The following is a 13,568-nucleotide window of genomic DNA, read 5'->3' as shown; positions in this document are numbered from 1 at the left end:
ACCAGACTCCCCCGTCCCTGGGATTCTCCAGGCAAGAACACTGGAGTGGGTTGCCATTTCCTTCTCCGATGCATGAAAGTGAAAAGTGAAAGTGACTGAGTGACCCCATGGACTGCAGCCTACCAGGCTCCTCCATCCATGGGATTTTCCAGGCAAGAGTACTGGAGTGGCTTGCCATTGCCTTCTCCGAATGTAGTACTAGCAAAGGTAAATGACTTAATTATTTCTACAAATATCTAGAAATACAGTACAAGGCAAAAGTTACTTCGTTAAGGAGTAAGTAAGTTACTATGGATACCGGTAAGGTAAAACATTATTCTATTCATCCCTGAAGCTACTCAGAAGCCTTCTTAGGTTTCTTTATGTGTGGCAGAGTCCAAGTTCACTGAGACGCTTCTTTTTCCCCATAATTTAAAACTAACTACAGAACTTGCTATTTATTAATCAAATGAGCATTTCACTCCCGGAGCCAATTCTTTCATAATAGGATAACTTTTGCCTTAAAAGAAAAAAAGAAAAGAGGATCATATCAGGCAAGTTCTACATGAGAAACAAAGCCAGTCAAATTCTAATGAGATTTTGATAAGAGAATGAGCAAATTTCACTAAGGAAAACACTAAGAACCAAAGGCAGAAATGTATTTCCACATAGATTGGTTAAAAATAATCAAACCATCCTATATGAACACTAAATTACGTGCTGTATTCTTTATATATGTGATAATTTTAATTATAACAAAACTCAATAAAGCAGAATCAATTATTTCTAATTCTGAGGAGACACTAAGAGCCATGATGTAACTTGTGAGATCATATAACCAATTCAAATTGAAATCGTGTATAACATGAGTTGTTGCTTCTCTTCAGCACTATACCTTCCCTTCGGAATCAGAAAACAGTGAGGAAGGAAGGAAAGTGAAAGCTGTTTCTTTAAACTATCTGACATTGTGTTTGCCAATCCATCACTCATGCAAAACCATGATGAAGGGGAGATACCAGAAATTGGAAAACAGGACTAGGTCAAGATAAGAAGCCTGGATGCAGAAGATATCTGTCCCTGGAAAAGGGCAAAGGGACAGATGCAGGAAAGGAAAGTCTAGCAAATTCTTTTTCTCTCCATATGGGCACCAATTTTCTTTCTTTGCCCTAAAAATGCCTATTATTTATTGTTATTATTCAAAGTCACTGTGATGCTGTTATATAGTTTTTCAACAATACAAGTAGTTGATAACTAAAGAAATGATCAATTTTTATTTCTAAGGAAAATGTCATGAGTGCTATAAATGTTCCTCAAAAATTAAGTTATATGTGTCATAGTACATCAGCAATACTATAAATTACTTTTGTGCTGATAACAATTCATTAATTGCTTTATTACATTTATATATATATTTTAAAAATTAGGCTAGATTTTCCTTATGTCTGAAATTCAACTCGAAAATTCAAGTGACTGGAGTTATTTTTTTCCTCCAAATATAATTACTTATTTTGATGAAAAGAAGACAAAGGACAAGTAAGATAAGAGCAAACAGAAATGTAGTTTTAAGTATTTTTTTGGTTATATCTGAGACGTGGAGTACCGCTTCCACCATAATTATATTAACTATAACAATTTACTCTATTATTTTTTCCAGAGTATATCATTAATATAGTCATGATCCAAATATATGAATACCGTATACTAACATCAAAATGTATTTATTTACTTATTTTTTTATAAGTCAAGCACTAATTTATTCACTTATAATAAGAACTAACTGTCAAGTAGGCTGGGACACTTCATGTCAGCTGGTTAGCAAATATTCTCCCCATAACAACAAAAAAAAATGTATTATTAATGTGATGACTGTGAAGTAAATTTAAAATAAAACTAAATAGTTTTTAAATGATTAATTAATTAGAGTAGCATCAGTCATGCAGTGTTAGGGAAAAGAAAGTCTGTAGAGAAATAGCAGATAAGACCTGAAGGAAAAGTGAGCCCATCTAGAATGGCCAGAGGGGCACATAGCTTAAAATGAAGCTGTAGAAAGAAAGGGGCAACTAGATTAGGAAGGCTTAGTGGGCCATGGTAGGAAGTTTGGACTTCGGTGTAAGAGTAACAGGAAACCACTGACGAGTTTTACCCAAGAGAGGTGCATGATCAGGTTTCAACTTTTCAAGAGATTTTTCTAGCTAATGAAATCAGAGGCAAGAATCAATGTGGGGCAAAATGTCAAAAGACCATTGAAGCAGCTTGGAGAAGTTCACTGTGGCATAAAAGGAGGTGGTGGTAGTGAATATGGGAAGAAGCAACAAATTTTGGATAAAGAATATATTTCTTTGTGAAAGAACATATATTTAAAAAGTAACAAATATTTAATAAATTAATGAATGAAAGGTTTTAGAAAGACACTGTCGGGCAAAAGGCCTTATATAGTGAGCTTATTTTCTCAGCAAATTGTGTAAGGTGGTGGGTTTTATTCATTACTTTACAAAACAAAACATAATAAGCAAACATACATTTTTATGCCCTCTCTCCAAACTAAAAAAGATTTTCCAGATAAATTATGTTATGCCTTTAAAATAAATACCCTTTATCACCAATACCACTTAAAAATTTATATTATACATATCCTTGTTTTTACTAAAAACAAAAAGGATGCCAGATTTTGTATTTTGCTTTTTCTTAAATTCTCTTTTTTTCTTTTTAATTATGCCCTGGTGATTTTTTTACAAGCACCTATTAAATAGTTAACATATTTTGAATGAAATAAAATGTTCTTCAAATTCTATAAAGTTCTAAGAAATATTTTCTTGAGACTTCTGTCTTAATTTTCTCTCTCCCACATGTCCTCATGATCATTTTCTTACTTTGTAGAGGAGAATAGACAGAAATTCCTCAATTTACTGTTCCACTCTGGTTCTACAACATATGTACATCACACCTATTAACTATTTTATCCATTCTGAGTAGAACAGAATTCCCCTAGCTGGTTTATGGTATCTCAGTACAAAAGTGTCTCATGAAATCGAATGAAGTGGAATTACCGTCCCACTATTCTGGATCTCATTCCCCATCGTTTCTTGGATCATGATTATAGCACATATTCCCTTTCCTCTATTTCTAACCACTTTTAAAACTGGTTCTTTCCCATCAGCATATCCATATGCATATCTTTCCATCTTAAAACTACCCTCTATATTCTTTATTACAGTTACCTTATTTATCTCCTTGTACCTTACTGACTTTTCCTTAAAAACCATCACCATTACATCATTACATTTCTGACTGCATTCCTCTGCTCATTTGATGGCAGGGTATGTATGCTTCATTATTATACCCAATTTAAAGAAGAGAGAAAGGCTCAAAAAACTTGCCAAAGACTGTAAACTATAAAGGAATTTAGACAGAATTCAAACCAAGACAGCATTATTGAAGGCTTTATTTTGCTTCATAATATAAAATTTGATGTCATCTATACTATTACATGTGTTATTGCTTTTGTGTGCTTTTTTTTTCTAATTAGTAATATCACAGAGATTCAACTCACATTACCTAAAGAAATACATATGAATAATGAGAAAACAAATATATCTTTAAAATATGTGACTGTACTAAGTTCAAGACATTTCTAAAATTTCTAATTTGGTAAAAGCTGTCACCTAAGTATCAAATAGTACTTCAGATAGTACTTTCAGAACTACCTCAGAGCTTCTATCTGAGGTAGCTCAAGTAACAAAAATAATAAAATATTAAATGCATTTTGATATTACATAAAGATACATATAAAGATATAATTTATACAAAAGTGAGTACAAATATGCTAAGATAAAGAAGTTATATTTTATGTGCCTATATAATTGATCTAAATTCAATACCATTAGGAACAAAGAGTCCAAGGAACTATAATGACATTTTAGAAGGGCAGTCTAGTTGTACATAATTCAAAAGTGTAATGACTCAACTAAGTAATATTAAACCACAAAAGACTATTACTAACAGTAGATAAGTTCTAGTTTGCTCCATTATATTTTTATTTTTTCTAACCCTTTAGCTACTTTTTCAACTGTTATAGACAGAAGATCCATTAAACCAAATTAAGCACTTAATTTCAATGCACTTTTGTCACTATAGTCTTTAATGGATTACTTCATTTTGAAAACACATTGAGGGCTTACTATGGGCAAGGAACTATGTCAGGTGCTAAATGTAAGTAGATGAGAAATGGGTGACAGATCTGCTATCTGAGGTAGTTCAAGGAGAATGTCAGTAGCACATGAAAGTTACAGGCAACCTCATTAAACCTTTGAAAGTACATTCATTTAAATAAAAACATTTAACCAGTTTACACATAGCATAGGCAATCACATACAAAAGCTACTTAATACAGACTATATGTTAATGACTAAAGTACATCTCCACACTATTATACTTTCTCAAATGTCACAACCTTTAAGGGAATAAGACAAAGTTCTTGGTTATACTAAAGAACTTTTTTTTTTCCCCAGAAAATGTAAATTGGCTTCTTTTTGTGTATATATAAAAGAAGTACTACTAGGGAGGAAAGGAATGTGGATATTTTCTTATCTCTGCATGTTTCAGATTTTTGAGCATAACAAAGCAGATTTTGGTTAAAGGATAAACCTTGAGAGTTAAAAGATGATTGCATAGTGAGAGTCTTCTGGTGGGATTTAGTTCCCAAGAGATTTGTTAACATTTCAAAGAAGGTAAAATCTGGAGCCTTATATTTGTATACCATAGGATTTTACATTAGGGAGATGTGAAGTTTCTCTTTCTCTCTCAGGAGGACAGAAGGGCAGCAGTATAAGAATTCCTCTGCAAACACCCAGATTAATAATTTCTGGGTTCCTCACCTGAAGTGTAAACACCCCCCTTTGGTACTTGCAGGGGGCACCATCTTGCTCTCTTCCCACTGCTCTGAAGTAGGAGATGGAATGTTGAGTACTGGTTTGGCTATTGCTCTATGAAACAAGAGTCTGCCTGATACAGTAACTATGTATTTGCTTCCTGTACAGAATAAATAAATGCATCTAATAAAACTTTGGTCTTCCCTGGTAGCTGAGTTGGTAAAGAATCTGCTGCAGTGTAGGAAAACCAGGTTCGATCCCTGGGTTGGGAAGATCATGGGGTCACAAAGAGTCAGGCATGACTGAGAGACTAACACACTTTCAATAAAAACTTATCATTTTTTAAATTAGAATTTAGGAGAAAAAAAGTTTCTTTGAAGACAAAGCTTCACTGTACTTATTTTCAGGCAGATCATGTCACCTAAGTAGTCAATAAATGATCTTATTCAGCAAAGAAAATACATCGATCTTTATCATTTGTCATAAAAATCTCAATACAATTAAAAGCATGAATAGTTTAGTGTATCAAGGTAAGGTAGACTAAAGAAAAGCAAAAGAAAAGTTACTTACTTGATATTATCAAGACAGCCAGATTCAGGTTTCAGAATGGCAGTGTGATGAAACATTTTATATAAAGCAATCCCAAGGAAGATTACATTAAGCTGGAATGTAAAAGGTACTGTTATGTAGCATAACTGGAGTAGAAAAAAAAGTAATTCTATTTTCTATGACAGATGAGTTGTTCTGGGAAATTAGCTCTCATAAAATAATTGGATCACAGATAATCATCTAGTATTTTTGAAAAGGCAGCTTGGAAACTTGAGATACCAAAGGATTACAAAGCATTGATATGCCAAATGCAAATAGAAAATCAGCAGCAGTTGGAATGATGCTGTAAAAACTATAAAACAATTCTAAGTCAAGTATATGTTTATAAAAAAGACAATATCTACTCCAGGTTGATATTATATCCACCCTCCAAACATGGACGTTAACTTATTATTCAAATGCTTCATTAAAAAACTAATATTCAAAATCATAATATTTGTGAGTAGCTAGATCAAAAGGGTTATAAAATGCTGATTAAATTCTCATGCTACAACAAACTAGAAATAAAGTAGTGGGCACCCCCAATGATATTGTTATATCACTGGACCAAGAAAGAGCATATGACTGGAAACAAAACAAAACAAACCACGTGTTAAAATGCCCTTGCTACCTGGTTTGTTCATACCTCAGAACTTGGGACAACCTTGTACTTTAAAATGATAAGCATATAAATAATGATACCAACAATAGTATCTAAATTAGGGTAAACAATTCATATTTGAAAGACATTATGCATTTAATAATAAAAAAGAAAGCATGATTCCAAAATGTTAACTTACTTGTCATTATCAAGTAAAATCCTCTTAAATTTTAAAGTTTTTGAAATTTATATAAAAACAGAATTGGAAGGAACAGGAAGGTTATTTATTTATTTATTGCCACATTTCCAATTTGATTCCATTCATAGTTCAAATTATCCAAATGAAAAAGAAAGAAAATGTACTACTGTCAAACAAAGTCATCACTGTTTAAAACCTATAAAACCAAATGGATTATGCTAGATCAGGTTCCTGAGGAGCTACATTACTGCATAAACTTGTGCAAATGCATGTTTTCTGCTCCCGAGGGTTTTGATTAAGCATTTTACAATATAAAAGTAGACTAATGAGTGTCTAATTGGTTGAGTTATTTAGGGTCAAATAAATACATGCTTACCCCCAAATTAATCTATGTAAATTAAAGATAGCGCAGGGAGAGTGAAAGTTTTATTTCTTGACCTGGGAAACACATAGTTAATTAGGAGTTCTTACCATAATTATCAAGGTCGCTGGTCCTATAAAACTCCAAATGAAGTAGGTGTCAAGTCGGAGCCAACATCTGCAATGAAACACAGGGAGAGAAGGCATTCAAGGACTGGCTATGGGACATACATCAAGAGTGAGCGAGTGACAGAGAAGAATGTGAGCTGCAAAGCATTCCACTGGGAGACAGGAAATATTACATTGCTTGTTCATTTAAATGCTGAATTATGTGCCCAATTTCTGACAGCACTATTGATGGAATAAGATAATTACCCCTGGAGGAAGCAGGAATAAATGGCACTGGGCCTATTTGCTGGGGCCTTTTGTGCCTGTCACAGAAATCTTAAGAAAAAAAAAAAGAAAGAAAAAAAGAGCCATACATATAGCCATTAAGTCGAGTAGCTTTAAGCTATCCTTTTCGCTCCAATTATGGTGCTACATAACCTGTCTATCAGCTGTCAGGTAAAGTGACATTTTCCTGTCAAGAAGATCTGAGGAAATTCAGTACAAAGAAGAAATAAATTTGGTATCAGAAGATTGAAGTTTAATTAGGTTGGGCAGCCAACCTTTGAGAGTTCTTGAGTCTTAAAAAGTGCATTGTTACTGCTAGTGCTTCTGGGGTTGCAAATGATTCTTAGCATCCCATGAAGTTGATTCATGACCCAAAAGTAAATTATTAATCACTTAATTTCAGTTACATTTAATACTCCCCCAATTCTTAAAGCCTTTGGGAAATTACATTTTCTTTCTTCAGGATGACAGGAAGACAAAATGGAAGTGACTAGTTATGAGAAAGATTAACGTAAATCTTGAACAAATTACCTTTGATGATAAAAATCATATCTTAAATTATTTGCCATTTGGATATATTTGAAGCATAATTTAAAAAAAAAACAAACTGGAAAATAGTTGAGTGGTGTGCTAAGCATTCTAAAACAGCATGTATGTTGTCTGAAGTATGTAAATATTTCTCATATGTAACTACTCATTAAATCTCAACAATAATGGAAAATCAGAAAAGCAATGAAGAAATTTATGAATGTCAATACAGCAACAAATTTTAAAAAGTTTTCTATTCATGTGATGAAATGTTATAAAGTAGTGAAGAGGGAGGGTCTTTATATGTCAGTAAAATAGATCACAGTAACAAAGTTTAGTGAAATACTAAAGTGACATATCTATATGAACTATAATATTCATATTTTTGACAGATATATATATATATGAATGCAATTTTTAAATTAATTGGGAAAAATCACCGAACTCAGGTTAGTGATTGCCTCTCATAGGAGTGTACAGAGGACTAGAAGTGCACAAAAAAGGCTTTAGCTATATGCTTCGTTTTTAAAATTACTGAAAGCTACCTGCCAAAATACTAACAGTTCTATAATCTGAGCAATACAGCCAGTGAGGTTAACTATTTTTTTCTTTTTATTTTAAGTAACTTAAATTTTTTATAAAGGTTAACAGATTTTTTAAGGAAATAAATAACCAAATGTCCTGAAAAAAACTGATTTTAAAAGAAGAAAATCTGGCTTTATTCTATAAAGTAAAATATTTGTGAAATAATTTACATTGGGATATATTTGCAGTCCAATAGGAAACTGACTACAAGCTCACATATTTACATAATTTCTCTTCATTCACAATAAACATAATAATCCTGTTTGAAAACATGTTAGAGAAGCAATCAATACTCAAACTATTAGCCATTAATTTGTTTGAGTACTTAGTAATCTTTTTGCTGTGCTGTTGTTAACAAAGTTTGGCCATGGAAAAACAAAAGTGTGGTATTGGCAATAAGCAGAAATAAACCAGAGAACTCAACAGCTGAAATACGAACACTGTCTTCATTCAGACTGCAGGCTAGTTTGTTACCCCTCTAATAATGAGTTCATGTGTATTGCCAGGAGACCAAAAAAGAGGAAATATCCATGGGTCTCTTTGGGTTTTCAATAAGGATTATATTTTCCCACAAATTAAGATCAATAAAGGACAAAGCATGGATATTTTCCCAGATTAAATCATACATAAACACGAGTGCACACACACACACACACACACACACACAGACACAGAGTCCAAGAATGTTGCTAAAAAGCCAGGCTCCTCTGTCCATGGGATTCTCCAGTCAAGAATACTGGATAGGGTAGCTATTTACTTCTCCAAGGGGTCTTCCCAAACCAGGGATTGAACCCAGGGCTCCTGCATTGCAGGTAGATACTTTACCATCTGAGTTACCAGGGAAGCCCTCTGAAATTATAGCAGCATGATATTCTAACAGTACATTTAAGAATGACTGTTATTAGTATAGGCCCTGTTCATGTGTAGGTCAAACAAGTTTTTGACAGTTAATCTGAGAACCAAAACACATTCTCTATAAATTGTTTTCAAAGGGAAATGTATTTCGAGAATTTATGAAAACGGTTACTCTACAGGTTAAGCACTTCTTATATGAGTAATTTCAATTACAATATTGCAGAGTATCTTAGATTAAGTAGGAAATTAAAAAAAACTTTACATAAACTCACCAAATGTGTTGTTAAAATAACATCATTAAATTTTAGTCTTACAAAACTTTTATACATTTTTAAGAAAAAATGTCTCTACTTAGCAAATGCTTTGTTTGGAAATAGATGTGCTTTTGGCATAGTGATCTCTAAATGTAGAAGTGAAATTACTTTCGAAGTTCTTTTTGGGGTGGGTAAAAAAATTCTTCAATATCTATTCAGTATAAGTGAAATAACTGTATAAGTTTTTTTTTTTTAAGAAAATTCTTCATATGTACAGTACAATAGATTTAAATTCCCTGGACAACTAAACAGTGAATGAGGCAACATGAAAGACTTAACATGTGCCGAATAAATCATCCATCCCTAAGGACTGCCTGGGCCTGACTATCTTCTGGAAGGCAACGTGGCAAGAATTCCTTTTCTAATTCAATTGCCATATGGCCATACCTGCTGTTTCTGGCTGCATGCTGGCTTTCTCATAAGTTTCTTCATTTCCTCTCTTTCTCATTAACTATCTCAAAAGTTTGCGTGATTTGTGCTCTGAGTTTCCTATGCCAGGGTTGAAAGAACTCACCCTGGCTTGAAGGTCAGGGAGAATACAGACATCTCTCAGTATCCTTGGGAATTAGTTCTAGGACCCTAAACCCCCAATCTACAGATACTCAGGTCCCTTACAGATGGTCCTCCATATACACAGATGCTGAACCCATGGATCTGGAAGGCCAACTGTATTATTTGGGTGTTTTTACATGCCTGGACACATACAATCCACCTCATAGTATTTCACAAGTCTAGACAATTCAATGTCACTTAGATATAATGTAAAACCACTAATTAAGGGAACACAAATGTTAAAGGAACAACTTATTGCACTAAACACAGTAACGTCTAGTTTGCTAATGACTGAATAGATCTGCCACTGAAAAATATGATTTATCTGAAAATTTCCTTTATTCACTAAGCATCATTTAATTTGTGAAATTGCTAATTTTGTGCTTAGTCACTCAATCATGTCCAACTCTTTGTGACCCCATGGACTGTAGCTAACCATGCTCCTTCATCCATGGGGATTCTCTAGGGAAGACTACTGGAGTGGGTTGCCATGCCTTCCTCCAGGGGATCTTCCCAACCCAGGGACTGAACCCAGGTCTCCTGCATTGCAGGCAGATTCTTTACCATCTGAGCCACCAGGAAGCCACTTTTGTTTAATTTTTAAGATTATATAAATTCTTTTCTAATGAACTTCTTCCATTTACATATAATCTATACATTAGGTTTATAGCAGTACTATAACAAGAGAGATAACCCGCTGTTGAAAGAGCAAGTGTATTCTGATGACACAACATGCTTATTTGACTCAAGTTTGGAAAACCTTGTAAGACCAGATATATCCTGTAATCAAAAGAGAACTTGTCACAGACCATAAACTTTGACTTTTCCTCCCATGTACCTATACAAAGATGTCATCAAAAATCTTTTGTAGCAATTTTAAAAAATTATAAAATCAGCATATATTGCTAAGTATTTGAAAAAGTCTTACTACATTAATTCAAGTTTATTGGTTTAATATGTTAAAGAAGTAATGCTAATTTACATGGCTAAATTATCATTCTCTTCCTGAATTGTCTTCTTCCAAACTATAAGAAACACTTGCAAATTAGATGATAATAAAGGTATTGATATCTGGATCAGTCTCACACAAAAATATCAATTACCAATCCAGCAAGTACTACTTTATTTTTTTTTTAATTTATTTATTTTAATTGGAGGTTAATTACTTTACATTATTGTATTGGTTTTGCCATACCTTGACATGAATCTGCCCTGGGTGTACATATGTTCCCCATCTTGAACCCCCTTCCCAACTCCCTTCCCATCCCATCCCTCTGGTTCATCCCAGTACACCAGCCCCGAGCATCCTGTGTCATACATCGAAATTGGACTGGCGATTCGTTTCACATATGATACTTTAAAGTTTACTCAGAAAACAGAAAAATAAAAATAACGAAACAAATTCATTTATCAAAACAAGACCAGAGAAAACCATACTTCTAAAGCTAATTCTCTTCTACTAAAATATTCCTCACTGTTTTTCTTTCACTCTTTGCAACCCCATGGACTATACAGTCCATGGACTTCTCCAGGCCAGAACACTAGAGTGGGTAGCTTTTCCCTTCTCCAGGGGATTTTCCTGACCAGGAATCGAACAGAGTCTCCTGCATTGCAGGCGGATTCATTACCAACTGAGCTATGAGGGAAGCCCTTCTTTCACTAGAAAAATGGTACTAAAGAATTTATTTACAGGGCAACAGTGAAGAAACAGACATAGAGAATAGACTTATGGACACTGGGCACAGGGAAGGGAGGAGAGGGTGAGATGTATGGAAAGAGTAACATGGAAACTTATATTACCATATGTAAAACAGATAGCCAACTGAAATTTGGGAATTTGCTATATGGCTCAGGAGACTCAAACAGGGGCTCTGTAACAACCTAGAGGGGTGGGATGGGGAGGCAGATGGGAAGGAGTTCCAAAAGAGAGGGGATATATGTATACTGATGGATGATTCATGTTGAGGTTTGACAGAAAACAGCAAAATTCTGTAAAGCAATTATCCTTCAATAAAAAATAAATTAATAAACACACACACACAAAGACATGAATGATTCTGTTTAGAAAAATGGTAAAACCAATAGCCCAATATACATAAATGTTACCAAAAACATATGACTTATAATGCTTTTAGATACCAGAAACACTACATTAGTGCAGTTCCTTATTCAAAGTTACCATGTTTAATACAGTGCCGTTTAATTAAGAGGCCGTGGTGCACTGTATTTTTTTGCCTGTTTATTCACTCTTATCAAAGTAGACATCTAAGTATGAACCGTTTTTTTTGAGGTAATGTAAATTAACAATGGTATTTGCTTCATTTTCTGCACACTCTAAATCACAGACAAAACTGTCCTTGATGAGTATTAACTATAACCAGTAACAATCTTCGCTACTGGTAGATCATGAAATGTACATGGTCTCATCATATCAGGTTGTTTATGAAAGTTTGTAAACTACATATTTGTCTTTTCTCTGTAACATACACAGATCTCTGTATATTTGTACTACACATATCTGGCAAGATTGAGAGAGAAAAGAAGGAATAAGGAGAATTTAGGGAAGAAAGGAGAGAAGAGGAAAAAGGACAGATATATACTTCAAGCATAAATCGAGTTCTAAGCTTACTGAATATCACACCTGCTAAGGATTTTTTAAATGTAACTTATGTCACAGCACACTGTTCTATCTAAACTTGAAATACTTTGCAAGTGCATAAACTGGAAAATAGATTGGCAGAGTGATGTAGGAATAGAATGTGATCCACTGGGACTCCAGACTAGCGTTTCTAGTTCAGTTCCACTTCTGCATCTCACACATCTCATTCATCAGATATAGGTTATGTTGTCTTCATGTACCCAATATGCACTTATTTTTTAAAAATAAGTGTTTCATTATTTCTTCAGCAAAATACTATAACTTTATGGTGGACTACAAAGGTAAGAAAAGTGCTATTATAATTTATTAATAGTAAATGTTGGGATAATCCTTATAGTCCCATGTTGCTTGAACTAACAGGAGGCAGTAGCATAAGAATTGCAATCACTACTTTCATAAATGGATGCTTTTAATAAAACTTATTTTATAATTAAAACTATGTTGCTAATCATAGTTTGTATCCCAATTGAACAATAGCACCAGTAATAATAATACTTCTATTTTAATAAATGTTTATATATGCCAGATATTTTACATACACTCATTTGTTGCTGTTGTTGTCTAGCCACTAAGTCGTTTAACTCTTTTGAGACCCCATGGATTGCAGCCTGCCAGGTTATTCTGTCCGTGGGATTTCCCAGGGAAGAATACAGAGTGGGTTTCCATTTCCTTCTCCAGGGAACCTCTTGACCCAAGAATCAAACTTGCATCTCCTGAATTGGCAGGCAAATTCTTTAACACTGAGTCACCAGGGAAGCCCACATGTACACATAGTTAAATATTTATACATATATATGCCCACACATACATACACATATGTATTTACTCATACACACACAATTTCAAATATTGCAATAGTTTCACAAGGTACTTATATAATAACCCTCATATTACAAATTAGAAAGTGAAACTGACTTGCTCACAGCTACCTCACTCATAATTAGTTGAGCCTGAATTTGATTCTAGTCTACCTGACTCCAAAGTCCCTTAACCTAGTGTTTCTCAAATAGAATAAATACACAAGATATAAAATAATAAAATCTAAGTTTTGTTGACAATTATAAATTCTAAATGATTAGATGAGAAA

At 33.7% G+C, this 13,568-nt stretch overlaps 1 protein-coding gene across 1 annotated transcript in view; it reads right to left on the bottom strand.

Annotated features, from left to right (window-relative positions):
* ADGRL3 (adhesion G protein-coupled receptor L3) overlaps nucleotides 1–13,568 on the bottom strand; it is a 984,355-nt gene that overhangs the window by 90,784 nt on the left and 880,003 nt on the right. Inside the window, exons 20-21 of the mRNA XM_088836367.1 lie at nucleotides 6,707–6,773; nucleotides 5,418–5,509 (exon numbers count right to left, since the gene is read on the bottom strand). Coding sequence (XP_088692493.1) covers nucleotides 5,418–5,509; nucleotides 6,707–6,773 — 159 coding nt within the window. The remainder of the gene's footprint in view (nucleotides 1–5,417; nucleotides 5,510–6,706; nucleotides 6,774–13,568) is intronic.

The sequence above is a fragment of the Moschus berezovskii genome, chromosome 5 (genome assembly GCF_049115385.1).
Source record: "Moschus berezovskii isolate FMDL1 chromosome 5, NW_MosBer_1.0, whole genome shotgun sequence".
In the NCBI taxonomy this organism is placed as follows: domain Eukaryota; kingdom Metazoa; phylum Chordata; class Mammalia; order Artiodactyla; family Moschidae; genus Moschus; species Moschus berezovskii.
The sequence above is the reverse complement of the archived record's forward strand: the minus strand, read 5'-3'. Positions and strand labels throughout refer to the sequence as shown.